The sequence below is a fragment of the Ranitomeya variabilis genome, chromosome 1 (assembly GCF_051348905.1).
Source record: "Ranitomeya variabilis isolate aRanVar5 chromosome 1, aRanVar5.hap1, whole genome shotgun sequence".
Classification (NCBI taxonomy): Eukaryota; Metazoa; Chordata; class Amphibia; order Anura; family Dendrobatidae; genus Ranitomeya; species Ranitomeya variabilis.
This window is the reverse complement of record NC_135232.1, coordinates 261,805,537-261,830,269: the sequence shown is the minus strand read 5'-3', so window position 1 is coordinate 261,830,269 and position 24,733 is coordinate 261,805,537. Positions and strand designations below refer to the sequence as shown.

The window sequence follows — 24,733 nt, the reverse complement described above, 5'->3', positions numbered from 1 at the left end:
TGTGTGTATATATATATATATATATATATATATATATATATATATATATATATATATATATATATATATATATATATATATATATATATATATATATATATATATAGTGCCTAAAAGTAGTATTCAACCCCCTGCAGATTTAGCAGGTTTAATAAGATGCAAATAAGTTAGAGCCTTCAAACTTCAAACAAGAGCAGGATTTATTAACAGATGCATAAATCTTACAAACCAAAAAGTTTTCTTGCTCAGTTAAATTTTTATAAATTTTAAACGTAAAAGTGTGGGTCAATTATTATTCAACCCCTAGGTTTAATATTTTGTGGAATAACCTTTGTTTGCAATTACAGCTAATAATCGTCTTTTATAAGACCTGATCAGGCCGGCACAGGTCTCTGGAGTTATCTTGGCCCATTCCTCCATGCAGATCTTCTCCAAGTTATCTAGGTTCTTTGGGTGTCTCATGTGGACTTTAATCTTGAGCTCCTTCCACAAGTTTTCAATTGGGTTAAGGTCAGGAGACTGACTAGGCCACTGCAACACCTTGATTTTTTGCCTCTTGAACCAGGCCTTGGTTTTCTTGGCTGTGTGCTTTGGGTCGTTGTCTTGTTGGAAGATGAAATGACAACCCATCTTAAGATCCTTGATGGAGGAGCGGAGGTTCTTGGCCAAAATCTCCAGGTAGGCCGTGCTATCCATCTTCCCATGGATGCGGACCAGATGGCCAGGCCCCTTGGCTGAGAAACAGCCCCACAGCATGATGCTGCCACCACCATGCTTGACTGTAGGGATGGTATTCTTGGGGTCGTATGCAGTGCCATCCAGTCTCCAAACGTCACGTGTGTGGTTGGCACCAAAGATCTCGATCTTGGTCTCATCAGACCAGAGAACCTTGAACCAGTCAGTCTCAGAGCCCTCCAAGTGATCATGAGCAAACTGTAGACGAGCCTTGACATGACGCTTTGAAAGTAAAGGTACCTTACGGGCTCGTCTGGAACGGAGATCATTGCGGTGGAGTACGTTACTTATGGTATTGACTGAAACCAATGTCCCCACTGCCATGAGATCTTCCCGGAGCTCCTTCCTTGTTGTCCTTGGGTTAGCCTTGACTCTTCGGACAAGCCTGGCCTCGGCACGGGAGGAAACTTTCAAAGGCTGTCCAGGCCGTGGAAGGCTAACAGTAGTTCCATAAGCCTTCCACTTCCGGATGATGCTCCCAACAGTGGAGACAGGTAGGCCCAACTCCTTGGAAAGGGTTTTGTACCCCTTGCCAGCTTTGTGACCCTCCACGATCTTGTCTCTGATGGCCTTGGAATGCTCCTTTGTCTTTCCCATGTTGACCATGTTTGAGTGCTGTTCACAAGTTTGGGGAGGGTCTTAAATAGTCAGAAAAGGCTGGCAAAAGAGATAATTAATCCAAACATGTGAAGCTCATTGTTCTTTGTGCCTGAACTACTTCTTAATACTTTAGGGGAACCAAACAGAATTCTGGTGGGTTGAGGGGTTGAATAATAAATGACCCTCTGAAAAAAACTTTTCCCAATTTAAAAAAAAAAATAAACAAAGAAATAACATTCTTTTTTGCTGCAGTGCATTTCACACTTCCAGGCTGATCTACAGTCCAAATGTCACAATGCCAAGTTAATTCCAAATGTGTAAACCTGCTAAATCTGCAGGGGGTTGAATACTACTTGTAGGCACTGTGTGTGTATATATATATATATATTATACACTGCTCAAAGAAGTAAAGGGAACACTAAAACCCCGCATCCTAGATATCACTGAATGAAATATTCCAGTTGTAAATCTTCATTCATTGCATAGTGGAATGTGTTGAAAACAATAAACCTAAAAATGATCAATGTAAATCACAACTAATCTCCCACTGAGGTCTGGATTTGGAATTATGCTCAAAATCAAAGTGGAAAATGAAGTTACAGGCTGATCCAACATCAGTGGAAATGCCTCAAGACAAGAAAATGATGCTCAGTAGTGTGTGTGTGTGTGTGTGTGTGTGTGTGTGGCCTCCACGTGCCTGTATGACCTCCTTACAACACCTGGCCATGCTCCTGATGAGGTGGCGGATGGTCTCCTGAGGGATCTCCTCCCAGACCTGAACTAAAGCATCTGCCAACTGCTGGACAGTCTGGTGCAACGTGACATTGGTGGATGGTGCGAGACATGATGCCCCAGATGTGTTCAATCGGATTCAGTTCTGGGGAACGGGCGGGCCAGTCCATAGCTTCAATGCCTTTATCTTGCAGGAACTGCTGACACACTCCAGCCACATGAGGTCTGGCATTGTCCTGCATTAGGAGGAATCCAGGGCCAACCACACAGCATATGGTCTCACAAGGGGTCTGAGGATCTCATCTCAGTACCTAATGGCAGTCAGGCTACCGCTGGCGAGCACATGGCTGTGCGGCCCTCCAAAGAAATGCCACCCCACATCATTACTGACCCACTGCCAAACCGGTCATGCTGAAGGATGTTGCAGGCAGCAAATTGCTCTCCACTGCGTCTCCAGACTGTCACGTCTGTCACATGTGCTCAGTGTGAACCTGCTTTCATCTGTGAAGAGCACAGGGTGCCAGTGGAGATTTTGCCAATCCTGGTGTTCTGTGGCAAATGGCAAGCGTCCTGCACGGTGTTTAGCTGTTCGCACAACCGCCATCTGTGGACGTCGGGCACTCAGACCATCCCCATGGAGTCGGTTTCTAACCGTTTGTGCAGACACATGCACTTTTGTGGCCTGCTGGAGGTCATTTTGCAGGGCTCTGGCAGTGCTCCTCCTGTTTCTCCTTGCACAAAGGATGAGGTAGCGGTCCTTCTGGGTTGTTGCCCTCCTACGGCCTCCTCCATGTCTCCTGGTGTACTGGCCTGTCTTCTGGTAGCACCTCTAGCCTTTGGACACTACGCTGACACACAGCAAACCACCTTGCCACAGCTCGCATTGATGTGCCATCCTGGATGAGCTGCACTACCTGAGCCACTTGTGTGGGTTGTAGAGTCCGTCTCATGCTACCACAAGTGTGAAAGCACAACCAACATTCAAAAGTGACCGAAACATCAGCCAGAAAGCATTGGTACTGAGATGTGGTCTGTGGTCCCCACCTACAGAACCACTCCTTTATTGAGTGTGTCTTGATAATTGCCAATAATTTCCATCTGTTGTCTATTCCATTTGCACAACAGCATGTGAAACTGATTGTCAAACAGTGTTGCTTCCAAAGTGGACAGTTTGATTTCACAGAAGTTTGATTTACTTGGGAGTTATATTCTGTTGTTTGTGTTCCCTTTATTTTTTTTGAGCAGTGTATATATGTATTAGCAAGAATCACGATCTCCTATGAGTATCGTAATTACAAGCACTAGGGGTGTTCTGCAGGCCCCCCTGGCTGTCAGGATAACCCATCGGTGCCCTGTGATCACGTGACAAGAGCACCGATGGGCGGGACCTGTTGCGTTCTTCTGGCTGGTGCGTGTTAAATGCCATTGTCAGTGATTCACAAGACGAACAAGGGAAAAATGTTTGGCTGTGGATTTTAGGTATAATCTTAATTTTGCTACTTGTGTAGTATATATAGTTAGTCCACATGCTAAAGCCGGACCATGTAAGAATCTGGACAGTCGTCAAAAATGACAGGGAGGAAGAAGAAACTAATATGAAAGCCTAAATCGATCAGAACTTGTGAATCAAAATTATATTTTATTGATGATCAGGTGATAACAGATTATAGATAAACCAATAATCATAAAAACAAGGGTTGCACATCCTGGGAGATAAAAAGCAATGTCCAGATGGAAAAGATCAATGATATGCAACTATTTAGATGTATACTGATACCAAAATATTGTATAATTGTTGTTCAGTATATAAATCAAAGTAAAGTGCTAGTGCATAGTGGCATCATGTAGAGTACGGTAATTTCAATTCACATAATTACCAGAGCATTTGCAGGAATATTTCTCCTATATAAAGGCCGGAGATCTCTAAAAAGTGCTAGTGCATGGACACGCAAATATCCACTATGAATACAGATTTTATATAAAGTGTTAGTGTACATTGCATGGAGATGACTGATTAAGTAAATATCCGATAGAGATGGACTTTTTTTTTTATTTGGTGCTATTTTTATGGTCTTTACAAAGAGGCATGACCTAAAGGCCCCGTCACACTTAAGGTACCGTCACACTAAACGATATCGCTAGCGATCCGTGACGTTGCAGCGTCCTGGATAGCGATATCGTTGTGTTTGACACGCAGCAGCGATCAGGATCCTGCTGTGATATCGCTGGTCGTTGATTAAAGTTCCGAACTTTATTTGGTCGTCAGATCGCCGTGTATCGTTGTGTTTGACAGCAAAAGCAACGATGCCAGCGATGTTTTACAATGGTAACCAGGGTAAATATCGGGTTACTAAGCGCAGGGCCGCGCTTAGTAACCCGATGTTTACCCTGGTTACCAGTGTAAAATGTAAAAAAACAAACAGTACATACTCACCTTCGCGTTCCCCGGCGTCCGCTTCCCACACTGACTGAGCGCCGGCCGTAAAGTGAAAGCACAGCACAGTGGTGACGTCACCGCTCTGCTGTTAGGGCCGGCACTCAGTCAGTGCAGGAAGCGGACGCCGGGGGACGCGAAGGTGAGTATGTAGTGTTTGTTTTTTTACATTTTACACTGGTAACCAGGGTAAACATCGGGTTACTAAGCGCGGCCCTGCGCTTAGCAACCCGATGTTTACCCTGGTTACCCAGGGACCTCGGCATCGTTGGTCGCTGGAGAGCGGTCTGTGTGACAGCTCTCCAGCGACCAAACAGCGACGCTGCAGCGATCGGCATCGTTGTCTGTATCGCTGCAGCGTCGCTTAGTGTGACGGTACCTTTAGAGACGCTGCAGCGATACAGACAACAATGCCGATCGCTGCAGCGTCGCTGTTTAGTCGCTGTGTGGTCGCTGGGGAGCTGTCACACCGACAGCTCTCCAGCGATCAACGATGCCGAGGTCCCTGGGTAACCAGGGTAAACATCGGGTTGCTAAGCGCAGGGCCGCGCTTAGTAACCCGATGATTACCCTGGTTACCAGTGTAAAATGTAAAAAAACAAACAGTACATACTCACCTTCGCGTCCCCCGGCGTCCGCTTCCTGCACTGACTGAGTGCCGGCCCTAACAGCAGAGCGGTGACGTCACCGCTGTGCTGTGCTTTCACTTTACGGCCGGCAGTCAGTCAGTGCGGGAAGCAGACGGCAAGGGACCTGACGGACACCGGAATGTGAGTATGTAGTGTTTGGTGGTTTTTTTACATTTACAATGGTAACCAGGGTAAACATCGGGTTACTAAGCGCGGCCCTGCGCTTAGTAACCGGGTGTTTACCCTGGTTACCAGTGAAGACATCGCTGAATCCGTGTCACACACACCGATTCAGCGATGTCAGCGGGACCTCAACGATCAAAAAAAGGTCCAGGCCATTCCGACACGACCAGCGATCTCACAGCAGGGGCCGGGTCGCTGGTACGTGTCAAACATAGCGAGATCGCTACTGAGGTCGCTGTTGCGTCACAAAACTTGTGACTCAGCAGCGATCTCGCTAGCGACCTCGCTTAGTGTGACAGGGGCTTTAGGTTTCTCTTGGAGCGTGTCTTTAGGCTGCATTGCATTATTAGACCATGTTGGAGGTACATCATGTGATACCTCAAAACAAGTCTTTCAGGTGTGGTCTTCTCCCTTGGTATCAATATGCCTAGCAGAGAATTACTCAACATCTTTCTCTGGCAGGTGAACTCGCTGAGTTTTTCAAGAGGAAGACACTTGAGGAAATGTTGTTTTTTTTTTTTTTTTTGTTTATTTTCCAGAAGCATCTTTTTTAGCTTTTTTTTTTTTTCGTTTCCTGTTTTTCACTGACTGATTTTTGAATGCTGGTGTTTTCCTGGACCCCCTTTTTTTAAATTTGTACAATTAAAAAAATGCTAGCAGTTTTTCAAGCAAAAACGCTGTCAATGTGGTAAGAAGGATGCTTTTGAGCCTTCCCATTAGCTTTTATTGTAAGCTATTCATAGTCTTCAGAGAAGAAGACTCCTGAAGAACGGTCAGGTCACGCCTTAACTGCTTGGCATCTGCTTGGCATCGTTAGAAACCTTAACCATTTAAAAGACACCAGAACATATGATAATACCAATTTGTTTTTACATTGTTCATTCTTTTGACCGTTTTCTGGGCGCTTTTTCTGGCAGGTTTTGAAGCCTAAAAAGAGCTTCATGCATGGGTTTTTTCAGTCTGTTTGCATCATGTGCATATAAAGTTGTGGCCTTTGAGCTGAGCATTATTGATGTTGTCTCCCATGGCTGTGTGCCCACTAGCTGGGCCCAGTCCTTCTCAGCCCTTATCCACATGCATGTCACTTAACAAACAGTAAGATTTTTGATATTCGTTAGGACCATCCCAATTACGGTCACCCTGGAGTGATGGGATGCCTTCCGCATTTTTTTGATAAAAAACATGTTAACTAAGTACTGTCTATTATTTTCATACACTATTGCTACTTATTTGTTTACTGCAGAGTATACAATCTTTATGTTTGTCTTTGGTTTCTTATAGTCAGATACAAGTATAATGAAGACTATTGTGTTGGTGCCTTTTATCAGCATTGTGTTACAATTTCACATTCTAGAAAACTATTCATGTTGGTTTATAATGGTGTAATGAGCATTAAAGCGAACCTGTCACCCCCAAAATCGAAGGTGAGCTAAGCCCACCGGCATCAGGGGCTTATCTACAGCATTCTGGAATACTGTAGATAAGCCCCCGATGTATCCTGAAAGATGAGAAAAAGAGGTTATATTACACTCACCCAGGGGCGGTCCCGCTGCGGTCCGGGTCCGATGGGCGTCCCTGTCCAGGGACCTCCCATCTTCTTACGATGATGTCCTCTTCTTGTCTTCACGCTGCGGCTCCGGCGCAGGCGTACTTTGTCTGCCCTGTTGAGGGCAGCGTAAAGTACTGCAGCGCGCAGGTGCCGAGAAAGGTCAGAAAGGCCCGGCAGACAAAGTACACCTGCGCTGGAGCCGCAGTGTGAAGACCAGAAGAGGACGTCATCGTAAGAAGATGGGAGGCCCCGGACCGCGACGCCCATCGGATCGGATCGGACCACCCGCCCAGGTGAGTATAATCTAACCTCTTTTTTATCTTTCAGGATACATCGGGGGCTTATCTATAGCATTACAGTATGCTGTAGATAAGCCCCTGATGCCGGTGGGCTTAGCTCATCTTCGATTTTGGGGGTGACAGGTTCCCTTTAAGTAGATTAGTGCAAGAAATATAATAAAACAATACGTATAGTCATGTAACATCAGTGCAAACCCGTCCCCTGTTGGACAGAGGTATGATTTATATTGATGTATATTTTTATTTTTTTAGTGGGGAGGTGGCTTTTCTTTATCCTTTATCTCTGACATACTGCCGACCCCACAATGTGAGAAACCCCACAGGAGCACGATATTATTATAATCTGTTGCTGAACTAGATGTTTATATCTTCTGATCTCTTGGGGGGATTTGGAATGTATTGAGGTTCCGAAACCCATTAGAGGATTAGAAGTCCAGACTTCAGGAGAGTAAAATAATATTTTATGTACATTTTGTAATGATGGACCATTGCGGTGGTATTTTTCTTAAAGCAATAGTTTTAGGAAAAATGCCTGGAGCACTTGTAGAAATGATTGTTGTTTTTCCTATAGAAACGTTTTACAAAATTGTAATCTAAATGTAAATTGCCACATTTTTATTCATTATGTCTATGCTGTTTTTAAGATTCTGTTCATTAAAATGTAATTTGCTTGTCTTTTCTCTGTTTTGGCTGAAGAAGGGGAGCAAATATTCATATCGGGTACAGGATCACCGAAATTCAGGCATACAAGGTCAGAGATTAGAGTGACGGGGCAGGGTCAGAGCACACACATTGTAAATACAGTACTCCACTCTACTGTAGTAGAATAGGGCTGAAGACGAGGTATAGCACAGTGAAGTAAATGGTTTCTTGCTGTGTAATCTGGGACTAGAGAAGGCATGGAGCCGGAGGTCAGGTTGAAGACATCCAGGCAATGAACTGGATTAACAAGAATTCTTAAGACTCCCATGAGCTTATGTGCTAAACTAGCTATTGAACCCGTTCTACGCCCGGGTGGCGAGCATTTATATTGGTATATGGTCTCCATCCTGGTATGTGCTGCTCCCATCTTGCTCTCCCATCCTGTCATGTGCTGCTCCATCCTGCGCCCCCATCCTGTCATGTGCTGCTCTATCCTGCGCCCCCATCCTATCATGTGCTGCTCTATCCTGCGCCCCCATCCTATCATGTGCTGCTCTATCCTGCGCCCCCATCCTATCATGTGCTGCTCTATCCTGCGCCCCCATCCTATCATGTGCTGCTCTATCCTGCGTCCCCATCCTGTCATGTGCTCACATCCTGCGCCCCCATCCTGTCATATACTGCTCCATCCTACACCCCCATCCTGTCATGTGTGCCCCCATTCTGTCATGTGCTGCTCCCATCCTGTCATGTGCTCCCATCCTGCACCCCCATCCTGTCATGTGTGTTCCCCTATTCTGTCATGTGCTGCTCCCATCGTGCGCAATCATTCTGTCATGTGCTGCTCCCATCCCGCGCCCCCATTCTGTCATGTGCTGCTCCCATCCCGTGCCCCCATTCTATCATGTGCTGCTCCCATCCTGCGCCCCCATTCTGCTGTAATGTGCTGCACCCATTCTGCCTGTTCCTGTTTCCATTCTGCCATATGTTGCTCCCATCTTTCTCTCTCCGGCTGTGCTGAGTGCGGGCGGCTGTGCTGAGTGCGGGCGGCTGTGCTGAGTGCGGGCGGCTGTGCTGAGTGCGGGCGGCTGTGCTGAGTGCGGGCGGCTGTGCTGAGTGCGGGCGGCTGTGCTGAGTGCGGGCGGCTGTGCTGAGTGCGGGCGGCTGTGCTGAGTGCGGGCGGCTGTGCGTGGCTGTGGTGAGTGCGGGCGGCTGGTGTGAGTGCGGGCGGCTGTGCGTGGCTGTGCTGGGGGCCTGAGCAGGCGGGGACACCGGCGCGCTGTGGGGGTCAGGTGCCGGAGTCGCCGCTAGCTCAGGCCCCCGGCACTTGCTATATTTTCCTGTCCCGGCGTTCCATTGATGCGCGCTGCTCTGTCCTGTCCTCCACATCCTCTGGCTGTGACTGTCACTGTTCAGTCAGAGGGCGGCGCGCATTAAGCGCGTCATCGTGCCCTCTGAACTGAACGTCACAGGCAGAGGATGTGGAGGACAGGACAGAGCAGCGCGCAGCGGGACAGGTAAATATCGCATACTCACCCTCCTGGCTCGTCCGTGCTTCTCCGTTGGAGATCGCGGTGTGCGTTCAGTGCTTACGCATACTGCGATCTCCTGGGAGCGTCACTCTGTGGGGTCCAGACTGCGCCGGCGCTTGCGCAGTCTATAAAGGCTTCGGACAGAGTGACGCTCCCAGCGTTATATTATAGATGAGGTTCTTCGATGTTATTTGAATGTTTCGGAGTCAACATATGTACATCCATCTTTACTGATCTGTGCTTGCACATCTTTAGAGTTTCTTCTTCTACTGAGGCTTTTTTAGACATGTTTGTATACATTCATATGTCTTGATCATACGCTGAAAACTTGGTGTCAATGTTTGTTTCTAGGTCCCCTACTTCAAAGTAATACAGCATGTCTCAAACTGGAGAGAAGGTTAAGGTATGTGCTGTTGTAATAGACCCATGCACCCTAAAGAGGTTTTGTGGAAGGTCCAATTTTTAACCAGTGGCTCAGAATATTTTGACTAAATAAAAGAACCCATACAATTATTTATGGCTCCTAGTTCGGAACAAAAAAATGTAAAAAAAAAAAACCCACAAAAACTAATACCTCATTGTCCCCCCCCCCTTCGGCAGTCCTCTTATTTCCAGTGTCGCATGCTGCATCTACAGCCTCCTCACTATAGGCCAGGACTTAGAGACATCCATGGGTCAGTAGTCACTGTGTGTAAAGGAAGAACACCTTGGCACCCCAATCTACAACAATCACCTCTGAGGCCTGGATGCGACCAGAAGGCCTGGCCTATAGTGAAGATGCCAGAGATGTGGCGAGGTAGCTGGGTGGCCTAGAGGTGAGCTTTTTTAAATTTATTTATTTTTTCCCTCCACTTGCCGTCTCTATCCCTGTGTTAACTTGCACACGTCTATTTCATAACCCGGGTTACTCCCCTCCCTTAGACCATCACCCCCCTTCTATATTGTCTCCTACTTCCTCTTCCTGTATCGACACACAGGAAATGACCCTCAGCCAATCGCTGTGTGGCCAATGATTACTAAGACATTCCGGCTCCGCCATTTTCGGTATGTTGAGCCTCAACTAGGATGTAGAGACTAGTGGGCAACCTGGGCATGATCGGAACATAAGTGGCAGGAAATCGGTGAAGTATTTTCTATTACACCTTTCTTAGCTTATGGCAGCTATTACCACAAGTTTCAGTGGAAAGGAATGGCCCTTACATTCATTTGTCTGGAACACTTTATTGGTGACAAATAATAATATAATAAAAATTTTGCTTCTCACAATGCTGTCATTTTCCTAGTTTTCAGACTCTGCCGGCTATGTGGGATTTGCAAACTTGCCCAACCAGGTCCATAGGAAATCTGTAAAGAAAGGTTTTGAATTTACCCTTATGGTGGTTGGTAAGTTGTATAACCTTTTTATAACTTTTCTCCTATTGTGACTTTTTCCTTCATTTGCTGTAATTCTGACATAATCATTGACCTTTTAGGCTGCTTTGTACCCACCCTGTCCAATTTTAGCATATTTCATGTATAAATGTAGCTATTTTAGTAATTGAAAATTAGGGGAGGGGGTTAATTTTATGACTTTTTTTCGTTCGACAATAAGTTTTGACTTCAAATCTGTCGTTATTCCTTGTTCGTTTTGTGTTAGTTTTATTGATCTACGAATAAGGCTACTTTCACACATCAGTTTTTTACCGTCGGGCACAATCCCAGCGAATTTTACAAAAACGGAGCCGGCAAAAATTTTGAAAAACTGATGTGACAGATCCGTTTTGTTTTTTTCTGCTGGATCCGTTTTGTTTTTTTTTTAATTTAATCCAGGGATAAAAAGAGAGAGAGAGAGTGACAGCAAGCTCCAGAATGGAAAATGCAGCTACGGGGCATGCTCAGTGTAAAAAAAAAAAAAATGGAATTGGTAGCCGGATTCACTCATTTCACCTCAGGTTTCATCCGTTTATCGCCAGAACTGTCGCTGTGCATTTTTTCGTCGGACAGAAAAAAAGGTTCCTCAGTATGTTTTCTGCGTCCGGCAGAAAACTAATTTTGGACGGATCCGTCAAAAAACGGATGAAACGTTAGGCCATCTGGCGCTAATACAACTCTATGAGAAAAAAACAGATCCGTTTTTTTTCAAAATTCACCGGATTGTGCCTGACGGCTAAAACCTGATGTGTGAAAGCAACCTAAGGTTTAGATATGCTGTATAATCTATGGGCAGCATTTTTTATTAAAGGAGATGCTGAACAGATTGCTATGTAGGTTTCTGGGTAGATAATCAGGATATCTTTGACTTTATTCATTTACATCACTACTCATTCTACAGGACCGTCCACTGGACTTCTAATTAGAAGTCCAGTGGGCGGTCCTACTTGGTAACTCACGGCTATCTGTTTGCACAGCCATACAAGGAAGGCTAGCAATCACTGATTAGGACCACCCACTGGACTCCTAACCATAGAATGAGCAGAGGTTTACATGGGTAAAATACACGTTAAGGTTCACACAAGTGTAGAAATAATCGTGGGATTCATCATCCATGTGCAGTCTGTATACAATCCATTATTTTCAGCAGCAGCTATTAGTTATCTACAGAATTGCAATGCGATGCTGTACAGTGGCTACATATGGCATCTGATTGTATTTTATTTTTTACACATTCACAGAATTAAATGGGTGAATCTCATCTGGTTTACGTTAGAAATTAGTGCTTGCTGTGAGGTTTTTTTTTTTTTTTCCCCATGCAGATTCGGTCAGTGAAAAGAATTACTCTTCTGCAGTGTCCCATTGAATATCCTTGATCTGACAGCGATCTGGCCAATAATATGGTCGTGTGAACAATACACGGCTATATATTAATCTGATGCTATGTACCACAGATAAGGGTGCATGTAACACATGGCAGATTCTTTTTAAGTGTTCATATTTTTCATGTTGTATAATATATGGTAACACATGTTTACATGGAATACCCATCTTTGCTTGCAGGAGAGTCCGGATTGGGGAAATCTACGTTGATCAATAGTTTGTTCCTTACTGATCTGTATCCTGAGCGATATATACCCGGAGCCGCAGGTACTTGCTGACATTTGTCATCCTGGTTACGGCATGCATCGCTCCTTCCCTGATTTGGCATCCTCTCTACTCTTACAGTTGTGCCTCTTACTAGTTTCACCTGTGTCTTTCTGTTACAAGGAAACATACAGGATGTGCACATGTATGGAAAACTTTGTACTAATATTTATTGTATTAGTAGTGTAAAAACTTTACCCTGTTTCGCTGGATAAGCATTAACTACAACGTCCTCCCAATGAAGTTGGGAAATGTTCCTTTTATGTAATTACTTAGTTTAGTATACAAATAAAACTTAAACATTTTGTTAAATTTTGAAATTCTTTCCATGGCTGGTAGTTTTGCATTTTTTTTACTGGCATCACGAATGAAAACTACCAGTACAAAACTATGAGTCTGTGAATTCTGGATGGCATCCGTGCCCAGTCTGTGTGCTACCCGTCATTAAGATTGCTGCGAGTAGACGAAGCTTTGTAATTTATCTATCTGTACGTGAAGTAAGTTAAAGTAAGTTAAAGTAAGTTCTAGTCTAGTTTAATAACATAATTGACTTATTTTGTGCTACTTATACATTTTATACTGGGTTCAGGAGACACAAAAAGACAAATTGAGGAATATGTTTTAATGCAAATATGGACTTCCACTAACAATTATATAAACACCAGCATTAATTTGGTCGGTCTGTTGAGTCTCAGTAGAAAGAGTTTGAGAAGCCCAGTTCTATCCAGTGGACAGGTTATATTTTTGGCCGTGGAGAAACTGCTATACAGGTCCTTCTCAAAAAATTAGCATATACTGTTAAATTTCATTATTTACCATAATGTAATGATTACAATTAAACTTTCATATATTATAGATTCATTATCCACCAACTGAAATTTGTCAGGTCTTTTATTGTTTTAATACTGATGATTTTGGCCTACAACTCCTGATAACCCAAAAAACCTGTCTCAATAAATTAGCATATCAAGAAAAGGTTCTCTAAACGACCTATTACCCTAATCTTCTGAATCAACTAATTAACTCTAAACACATGCAAAAGATACCTGAGGCTTTTAAAAACTCCCTGCCTGGTTCATTACTCAAAACCCCCATCATGGGTAAGACTAGCGACCTGACAGATGTCAAGAAGGCCATCATTGACACCCTCAAGCAAGAGGGTAAGACCCAGAAAGAAATTTCTCAACAAATAGGCTGTTCCCAGAGTGCTGTATCAAGGCACCTCAATGGTAAGTCTGTTGGAAGGAAACAATGTGGCAGAAAACGCTGTACAACGAGAAGAGGTGACCGGACCCTGAGGAAGATTGTGGAGAAGGACCGATTCCAGACCTTGGGGAACCTGAGGAAGCAGTGGACTGAGTCTGGTGTGGAAACATCCAGAGCCACCGTGCACAGGCGTGTGCAGGAAATGGGCTACAGGTGCCGCATTCCCCAGGTAAAGCCACTTTTGAACCATAAACAGCGGCAGAAGCGCCTGACCTGGGCTACAGAGAAGCAGCACTGGACTGTTGCTAAGTGGTCCCAAGTACTTTTTTCTGATGAAAGCAAATTTTGCATGTCATTCGGAAATCAAGGTGCCAGAGTCTGGAGGAAGACTGGGGAGAAGGAAATGCCAAAATGCCTGAAGTCCAGTGTCAAGTACCCAGTCAGTGATGGTGTGGGGTGCCATGTCAGCTGCTGGTGTTGGTCCACTGTGTTTCATCAAGGGCAGGGTCAATGCAGCTAGCTATCAGGAGATTTTGGAGCACTTCATGCTTCCTGGCACCTGCTCACAGTGCCAAAACCACTGGTAAATGGTTTACTGACCATGGTATTACTGTGCTCAATTGGCCTGCCAACTCTCCTGACCTGAACCCCATAGAGAATCTGTGGGATATTGTGAAGAGAAAGTTGAGAGACGCAAGACCCAACACTCTGGATGAGCTTAAGGCCGCTATTGAAGCATCCTGGGCCTCCATAACATCTCAGCAGTGTCACAGGCTGATTGCCTCCATGCCACGCCGCATTGAAGCAGTCATTTCTGCCAAAGGATTCCCGACCAAGTATTGAGTGCATAACTGAACATTATTATTTGATGGTTTTTTTGTTTGTTATTAAAAAACACTTTTATTTGATTGGACGGTTGAAATATGCTAATTTATTGAGACAGGTTTTTTGGGTTATCAGGAGCTGTAGGCCAAAATCATCAGTATTAAAACAATAAAAGACCTGACAAATTTCAGTTGGTGGATAATGAATCTATAATATATGAAAGTTTAATTGTAATCATTACATTATGGTAAATAATGAAATTTAACACTATATGCTAATTTTTTGAGAAGGACCTGTATGATGTGGCACAATTGGCAAGGAAACCACTTGATGTCCTATTAACCCCTTCCCGACATGTGACGGTATAGTACGTCACATGTCGGGACCCCCGCTTTGATGTGCGCTCCGGCGGTGAGCGCACATCAAAGTCGCGACATGTCAGCTGTTTTTTACAGCTGACATGTGCGCGCAATAGCGGCGGGTGAAATCGCGATCACCCGCCGCTATTAACTAGTTAAATGCCGCTGTCAAACTCAGACAGCGGCATTTAACTACCGCATCCGGCCGTGCGGCCGGATATGAGCGCATCGCCGACCCCCGTCACATGATCGGGGGTCGGCGATGTGTCAGGAAGGTAACCATAGAGGTCCTTGAGACCTCTATGGTTACTGATTGCCGGTGGCTGTGAGCGCCCCCCTGTGGTCGGCGCTCACAGCACACCTGCAAATCTGCTGTGTAGCAGCGATCTTATGATCACTGCTGCATAGCAGAGCCGATCGGGCTGTGCCTGCTTCTAGCCTCCCATGGAGGCTATAGAAGCATGGCAAAAGTAAAAAAAAAAAGTTTTTAAAAATGTGAAAAAAATAAAAAAAATATAAAAGTTTAAATCACCCCCCTTTCGCCCCAATCAAAATAAATCAATTTAAAAAAAACCCAACCTACACATATTTGGTATCGCCGCGTTCAGAATCGCCCGATCTATCAATTAAAAAAAAGCATTAACCTGATCGCTAAATGGCGTAATGAGAAAAAAATTCGAAACGCCAGATTTACGTTTTTTTGGTCGCCACGACATTGCATTAAAATGCAATAACGGGCGATCAAAAGAACGTATCTACACCAAAATGCTATCATTAAAAACGCCAGCTCGGCACGCAAAAAATAAGCCCTCACCTGACCCCAGATCACGAAAAATGGAGACGCTACGAGTATCGGAAAATGGCGCAATTTTGTTTTGTTTTGTTTTTTGCAAAGTTTGGAATTTTTTTTCACCACTTAGGTGAAAAATAACCTAGTCATGTTAGGTGTCTATAAACTCGTAGTGACCTGGAGAATCATAATGGCAGGTCAGTTTTAGCATTTAGTGAACCTAGCAAAATAGGCAAGCAAAAAACAAGTGTGGGATTGCACTTTTTTTGCAATTTCACTGCACTTGGAATTTTTTTCCCGTTTTCTAGTACACGACATGCTAAAACCAATGATGTCGTTCAAAAGTACAACTCGTCCCGCAAAAAATAAGCCCTCACATGGCCAAATTGACGGAAAAATAAAAAAGTTATGGCTCTGGGAAGGAGGGTAGCGAAAAACGAAAATGGAAAAACGGAAAAAGCTCCGGGGGTGAAGGGGTTAATTAGACACAACCAAACTGGGCGGCGGAGGCTTACCTCGGTAACTGTTGTGGTCAGCAGTGTCCATCCACTCCACATGTTGGATCAGATGAAAAGAGCTGGCGGACAACCCATTTCAAATAAAGGTGCTTCCAAGTTTTGCTACTTTTCTCCTGTTTGAGGCCATTTGTAACTCCTAAGTACATTTCTAGATCTGTATAGTTCCCTTTTGTAATATGTGTTATGCTGTTCGCAGTGCAATATAGTTAGTTGCAGATACAGTATATAACTGTAAAATTTTACCCCCTTTTTTTTTATTCGCTAGAGAAAATTGAAAGAACGGTTCAGATTGAAGCTTCCACCGTTGAGATTGAGGAACGTGGAGTGAAACTTCGCCTAACTGTTGTAGATACTCCGGGCTACGGGGATGCCATTAACAGCCAAGATTGGTAAGTCAAGGTTGAATATACGTTTATTGTATGCTGCATAATGGTTTTTTTAAGGTCAACCACTATCAAAATGCCAATTTAAGGCTTGCAATTGTCATAGAAGGGCCATCAACTGGTCTATAAATGTGGTATCTGGGGTCTTATTCGAGTGATTGAAGCTGAGCTGTAGTGCCAAATACTTTCTGGCCAGAGTGGCACTATTTCTGGAATGAAAAGCAAAAACGGTTTCTTACCCTGAACAACCCCCTTTAACCCCTTTCTGTCATTAGACGTACTATTCCGTCCATGTGGGGTGGGCCCTACTTCCCAAGGACGGAATAGTACGTCATACGCGATCGGCCGCGCTCACGGGGGGAGCGCGGCCGATCGCGGCCGGGTGTCAGCTGCATATCGCAGCTGACATCCGGCACTATGTGCCAGGAGCGGTCACGGACCGCCCCCGGCACATTAACCCCCGGCACACCGCGATCAAACATGATCGCGATGTGCCGGCGGTGCAGGGAAGCATCGCGCAGGGAGGGGGCTCCCTGCGGGCTTCCCTGAGCCCCCCGCAGCAACGTGATGTGATCGCGTTGCTGCGAGGGTCTTACCTCCCTCCCTGCCTGCTCCAGACCCGGATCCAAGATGGCCGCGGATCCGGGTCCTGCAGGGAGGGAGGTGGCTTCACAGAAGCCTGCTCAGAGCAGACACTGTGAAGCAGCCTGCACTTCTCGCAGATCGGTGATCTGTCAGAGTGCTATGCAAACTGACAGATCACCGATCTGTATTGTCCCCCCCTGGGACAAAGTAAAAAAGTAAAAAAAAAATTTTCCAAATGTGTAAAAAAAAAAATAAAAAAAAAATATTCCAAAATAATGAAAAAAAAAAAATATTATTCCCATAAATACATTTCTTTATCTAAATAAAATAAAAAAAACAATAAAAGTACACATATTTAGTATCGCCGCGTCCGTAACGACCCGACCTATAAAACTGGCCCACTAGTTAACCCCTTCAGTAAACGCCGTAAGAAAAAAAAAAAAAACGAGGCAAAAAAACAACGCTTTATTATCATACCGCCGAACAAAAAGTGGAATAACACGCGATCAAAAAGACTGATATAAATAACCATGGTACCGCTGAAAACGTCATCTTGTCCCGCAAAAAACGAGCCGCCATACAGCATCAGCAGCAAAAAAATAAAAAAGTTATAGTCCTGAGAATAAAGCGATACCAAAATTATCGCATAAAAGCGCCAAAACATAAAAAAAATGATATAAATGAGGTATCGCTGTAATCGTACTGACCCGACGAATAAAACTGCTTTATCAATTTTACCAAACGCGGAACGGTATAAACGCCTCCCCAAAAAGAAATTCATGAATAGCTGGTTTTTGATCACTCTGCCTCACAAAAATCGGAATAAAAAGCGATCAAAAAATGTCACGTGTCCGAAAATGTTACCAATAAAAACGTCAACGCATCCCGCAAAAAACAAGATCTCACATGACTCTGTGGACTCAAATATGGAAAAATTACAGCTCTCAAAATGTGGTAACGCAAAAAATATTTTTTGCAATGAAAAGCGTCTTTCAGTGTGTGACGGCTGCCAATCATAAAAATCCGCTAAAAAACTCGCTATAAAAGTAAATCAAACCCCCCTTCATCACCCCCTTAGTTAGGGAAAAATAAAAAAATTAAAAAATGTATTTATTTCCATTTTCCCATTAGGGTTAGGGCTAGGGCTAGAGTTAGGACTAGAGTTAGGGCTAGGGTTATTGCTAGGGTTAGGGCTAGCGTTGGGGCTACAGTTAGGGTTGGGTCTAAAGATAGGGTTAGGGTTTGGATTACATTTACGGATGGGAATAGGGTTGGGTGTGTCTGGGTTAGAGGAGTGGTTAGGGTTACTGTTGGGATTAGGGTAAGGGTTGTGTTTGGATTAGGGTTTCAGTTATAATTGGGGGGGTTTCCACTGTTTAGGCACATCAGGGGCTTTCCAAACGGGATATGGCATCCGATCTGAATTCCAGCCAATTCTGCGTTGAAAAAGGAAAACAGTGCTCCTTCCCTTCCGAGCTCTCCCGTGTGCCCAAACAGGGGTTTACCCCAACATATGGGGTATCAGCGTACTCAGGACAAATTGGACATCATCTTTTGGGGTCCAATTTCTCCTGCTACCCTTGGGAAAATACAAAACTGGGGGCCAAAAAATAAGTTTTGTGGGAAAAAAAAGATTTTTTATTTTCACGGCTCTGCGTTGTAAACTGTAGTGAAACACTTGGGGGTTCAAAGTTCTCACAACACCTCTAGATAAGTTCCTTGGGGGGTCTAATTTCCGATATGGGGTCACTTGTGGGGGGTTTGTACTGTTTGCGTACATCAGGGGCTCTGCAAATGCAACGTGACGCCTGCAGACCAATCCATTTAAGTCTGCATTCCAAATGGCGCTCCTTCCCTTCCGAGCTCTGTCATGCGCCCAAACAGTGGTTCCCCCCCACATATGGGGTATCAGCATACTCAGGACAAATTAGACAACAACTTTTTGGGTCCAATTTATCCTGATACCCTTGTGAAAATACAAAACTGGGGGCTAAAAAATCATTTTTGTGAAAAAAAAAAAGAATTTATTTTCACGGCTCTGCGTTATAAACTGTAGTGAAACACTTGGGGGTTCAAAGCTCTCAAAACACATCTAGATAAGTTCCTTAGGGGGTCTACTTTCCAAAATGGTGTCACTTGTGGGGTTTTTTAATGTTTAGGCACATCAGGGGCTCTGCAAACGCAACATGGCATCCCATCTTAATTCCAGTCAATTTTGCATTGAAAAGTAAAATAGCGCTCCTTCCCTTCCGAGCTCTGCTATGCGCCCCAAACAGTGGTTTACCCCCACATATGGGGTATCGTCGTACTCAGAACAAATTGCACAACAACTTTTGTGCTCTAATTTCTTCTCTTACCCTTGGGGAAATAAAAAAATGGGGGCGAAAAGATCATTTTTGTGAAAAAATATGATTTTTTATTTTTACGGCTCTGCATTATAAACTTCTGTGAAGCACTTGTTGGGTCAAAGTGCTCACCACACATCTAGATAAGTTCCTTAGGGGGTCTACTTTCCAAAATGGTGTCACTTGTGGGGGGTTTCAATGTTTAGGCACATCAGGGGCTCTCCAAATGCAACATGGCGTCCCATCTCAATTCCAGTCAATTTTGCATTGAAAAGTCAAATGGCGCTCCTTCCCTTCCGAGCTCTGCCCTGCGCCCAAACAATGGTTTACACCCACATATGGGGTATCAGCATACTCAGGACAAATTGTACAACAAATTTTGGGGTCTATTTTCTCCTGTTACCCTTGGTAAAATAAAACAAATTGGATCTGAAATAAATTTTGTGTGAAAAAAAGTTAAATGTTCATTTTTATTTAAACATTCCAAAAATTCCTGTGAAATACCTGAAGGGTTAATAAACTTCTTGAAAGTGGTTTTGAGTACCTTGAGGGGTGCAGTTTTTAGAATGGTGTCACACTTGGGTATTTTCTATCATATAGACCCCTCAAAATGACTTCAAATGAGATGTGGTCCCTAAAAAAAAATGGTGTTGTAAAAATGAGAAATTGCTGGTCAACTTTTAACCCTTATAACTCCGACACAAAAAAAAATTTTGGTTCCAAAATTGTGCTGATGTAAAGTAGACATGTGGGAAATGTTACTTATTAAGTACTTTGCGTGACATATGTCTGTGATTTAAGGGCATAAAAATTAAAAGTTGGAAAATTGCGAAATTTTCAAAATTTTCGCCAAATTTTCGTTTTTTTCACAAATAAACGCAATTTATATAGAAGAAATTTTACCACTATCATGAAGTACAATATGTTGCGAGAAAACAGTGTCAGAATCGCCAAGATCCGTTGAAGCGTTCCAGAGTTATAACCTCATAAAGGGACAGTGGTCAGAATTGTAAAAATTGGCCCGGTCATTAACGTGCAAACCACCCTTGGGGGTGAAGGGGTTAAGGATTCTTCTCAGCATGCGAGGCACATTCTGAATGTTTGTAACTATGCAGTCGGCATATATCAAATATTCAGTCTTCATATGAAATCGTTTTACCTATTTTCTACACAATCAATGCCATTGGTACAAGGGAGAGTCCTCTCTGGGACCTGGCCGGATGCAAAGAGCTTTTTATTTCATCTGTCCTACAACATTACGCTGGAAACAGCACAAAGCTCTATGTGTCTCAATTGGAGTAAGGGTTAAATGTGATAACTGTGGCTTGCGGTGGGTAGCGATGTGCAGGAGTCCCCCCTTTCCTTCCGTTGTCGTCTTGCCCCTACAAGAGCTCCAGCCAGATTATTGTGTTTCAAGCAGTTCTTCCTGTTGATTGTGCGCTAATTCATCTTGTTTATTCCATTGAAATGTTTCTGGCTGCCTTCCTTGGATCCTTGTGACAATGCGCAGGTCACAGACATGGACCGTAATATAAAATCTGTAGCCGCTACGTGGATCTCTTATCGCCAGTTTTCTGCCGGAACACTTGTTACTTTTAAACAAAGTTAAATTCATTAAATGTAATCTGATTTCATGGCGTGGGATTTAGGCTTAGGTCCACTGGTATTTAGGAAGTAGGATTCCTGATCAACCTGCGGCCAAGATGGTGGATTATGTAGATTTATCTATGGCATTAGTGATGACAGGGAGAATAATAGTGAATTCAGTTCTGGGTGTAAGAACTGAATTTTTACTTTTATAGGACAACCGGTTTTTGGCCTTTTTGCTTTCTATCGAACTTTTTATAAGCTTTTTTTTTTACATGCATACCTTCCAACCTGTGTTACGGGTGATGTTTTCTAGCTGGCTTTGATATCGTTTTAAACCATTTATATCTACAGTTAGGTCCAGAAATATTTAGATGGTGACCGAATTGTCGTGAATTGTGCCCTGCATGCCACCATTTCTGATTTAAAATGAAGCAACTGAGGTGCAATTGAAGTATAGACTTTCAGGTTTAGTTAAAGGTTGAATAAAACTATCCTGTGACATGTTTAGGAATTGGAACCATTTTTCTACAAAGCCGCCTCATTTCAGGGGGTCAAAAGTAATTGGGCAAATTAACGTTAACATGAATAAAATGTTCATTTTTAATAATTTGTAGAGAATCCTTTTGAAGGCAATTACTACTTGAAGTCTGATAGCCATGGACGTCACCAAACGCTGGGTTTCCACCTGTGTGATGCTTTGCCAGGCCTTGACTGCAGCTGACTTCAGTTGCTGCTTGTTTGTGCGTCTTTCTGCCGCATGTGTTATCTCAATCATGTGAAATGCATGCTTGATGGGATTGAGATCTTGTGATTGACTTGGCCATTGCAGAATATTCCTGTTCTTTTGTCGTAAAAAAAAAAAAAAACAAGCGAAAAACTCCTGGGTTGTTTTCACAGCATGTTTTGGGTCATTGTCCATCTGTACTGTGAAACAGTTCAATCAATCTTGCTGCCTTTGGTTGAATCTAAGCAGAAAGTTATAACCCTGTACACATCAGGATTCATTTGGCTTATTCTGTCTTCAGTCACATCATCAATAAACACTAATGACTCAGTGCCATTGAAAGCCTTACATGCCCAGGACATCACACTGCCTCCACCATGTTTTACAGAGGATGTGGTGTTCTTTGGATCATAAGTCGTTTCAAGCTTTCTTCTTCCCATCATTCTGGTACATTTTGATCTGTTTCATCTGTCCAAATAATGCTTTTCCGGAACTGGATTGGCTTCTTTAGATGTTTTTTTGACAGTCTAATTTGGCCTTTCTATTTTTAAGGCTGTTTTTGGTTTGCATCTCGTGGAGAATTTTCTGTACTTGCTCTCATGACGCTTTCAATTTATGGTAGACTAAGGCTACTTTCACATTTGCGTTTTAATCTGCAGCGTTTAATCCGCAAACGCAAGGACACGAAAAACGCAAGAAAATGCGTGTAAACGCAGCTTTTAAAACCGCATGCGGTTAACGCATGCGTCATTAAAACGCTGCGTTTACATGCTTTTTTATGCGTTTTTCATGCGTTTGCGGTTTTTGTGCGCATGTTGAAAAAATTTACAGGAGAAAAATGTAGATCACAAGAAACAGCCAATGGGACTACAGAGGGCGTCTATTACGGGATATCTATATATAGACCCTAGGACAGCTGAAATCTTCAGATTTTGCTCCTGTATCCTGTGACAAGATGGATCTTCACATGGATAGCTTTTACTTCAAACTGGATCTAAGCATCAAGATTTTTCTGGCGTGTGCGTTTGCTTGGGAGCAACACCGAAACCGGGAAAGACAGAGAAGGATACGGCGTAGGCGTTTTTTGCAACACCCCATTGTAGAACTGCGGGAGAGCCGTGGTGCATATCACACCCTGTATGGCGAGCTCAATCAGAACCTAGAAACATTCCCGGAATATACAAGGATGTCACAAGACTCTTTCCGGGATTTGCTTGATCGCGTCCAAGGAGCCATCCGGAGACAGGACACACAGCTCCGTAGAGCGATTCCACCAGAGGAACGTCTCCTGGTTACCTTAAGGTACGTAATAATTCTAAACAAATGCTAGTCATAATTTTTGCTGGTGTGACATGTATTTTTGGCATTTTTGTAAATTATGTTTTCTTTCTACAGATTTCTAGCAACTGGAGAGAGCTTGTCATCCCTTCATTTCCAGTACCGCCTTGGAATTTCCACCCTGTCCGGAATTGTTTTTGACACCTGCCGGGCTTTATGGACCATTCTCCGTGAAGACTTTATACCCATACCCACGGAGGACATGTGGAAGGAAATTGCTGAAAAATGTTGGACTGTTTGTGATTTTCCCAACTGTTTGGGTGCGGTGGATGGGAAGCACATCCGGATTATCAAACCAGCCAGAACGGGATCACAGTTCTTCAACTATAAGAAATATTTTTCACTTGTTCTCATGGCAATAGCCGATGCGGACTGTCGCTTCATTGCTGTGGACATTGGTGCTTTTGGCCGTGGCAACGATTCACAGACTTTTAAAAACTCTGATATGGGCCAACGTGTTTATGGCAAAAATTTTAATTTCCCACAGTCACGTCCACTCCCCAACACTCAAGGCCCACCGCTGCCATTTGTAATGGTTGGGGATGAGGCCTTTCAGATGAGTGAAAATCTCCTGAAGCCCTATTCAAGTCGGGACTTGAACCGCACAAAACGGATCTATAACTACAGACTAACCAGGGCCCGCAGAACAGTAGAGTGTGCCTTTGGGATTATGGTGTCCAAATGGCGCATTCTAGCAACTGCCATAAATCTAAAAATGGAGACAGTGGATGAGGTAGTAAAAGCCTGTGTGGTTCTCCACAATTTCATTATGGCTAAGGAGCGACCCACCATAGAACTTGATGAACCTGTTGCAAACCCTTTGCCTGATTACCGTCATCACCCGCTGCGGTCAACAGTTGAAGTAGGCCACATGCGGGACCAATTTGCTGCCTTTTTTGATTCTGACATTGGACGTGTGCCATGGCAGGACAATATGGTGTAAAATGTCCTGCTGCCTTCGGGTCTGTAAAGTTATGTTTTAAATGTTAATAATGTTTTTTCTAATAAAATAATTGTGTTTTACTTTCTTCACCATGTCTCCTATCTATTTCCTTAACAAACCACTTTGGGTTTTTGGGCTTAGGTTGTTGACGTCATTTCGTCCTGTCTTGGTTCACCAGTAGCTATTTGCCGCAGACTGTATAGACGATGGCTGTTAGGTGTCGCAGTATTTGTCCAGTACTTAACATCAGTATTTGTAAGCCAAAACCAGGAGTGGTAGTTAAAAGCTTAGTGGTGCATATGTGTTTATTGAACTTTTCCTCACATAGTTCCACTCCAGGTTTTGGCTTACAAATAGTGCTGTAAAATACTGAGCAAATACTGACAGTGTGACGGCAGCCTACACCACAGATCTATAGTCATCAAGTCAGGTGTCAGAAATAATGAATTCATGATGCAAATGGCTCTTGAATTCATTTTTCCTGACACTTGTCCGGGTGAGTATAGATATGCCATGTATGACGTACGTTGTCCCTTCACTTTGTGTGAAATATATGTAATGTACCAAGAAGATAAAATGGAGGTAATACAATGCATTTCTCAAATCAGCAGGTCAGGGGTCATAAATAATGTTTCTGATAAGACACGACCTGTTGAGTATAGTTGTGCTGTGTATTACCACCATTTTGTCTTCTGTGTGCGACAAAAAGTCACGGAGTAAACAGAAAGAAGTGTT

At 43.6% G+C, this 24,733-nt stretch overlaps 1 protein-coding gene across 1 annotated transcript in view; it reads left to right on the top strand.

The window, feature by feature from the left end:
• Positions 1-24,733, top strand: part of LOC143813699 (septin-2A) — a 105,964-nt gene that overhangs the window by 13,776 nt on the left and 67,455 nt on the right. Inside the window, exons 2-5 of the mRNA XM_077293403.1 lie at positions 9,687-9,738; positions 10,619-10,718; positions 12,309-12,395; positions 16,356-16,479. Coding sequence (XP_077149518.1) covers positions 9,712-9,738; positions 10,619-10,718; positions 12,309-12,395; positions 16,356-16,479 — 338 coding nt within the window. The 5' untranslated portion in view covers positions 9,687-9,711. The remainder of the gene's footprint in view (positions 1-9,686; positions 9,739-10,618; positions 10,719-12,308; positions 12,396-16,355; positions 16,480-24,733) is intronic.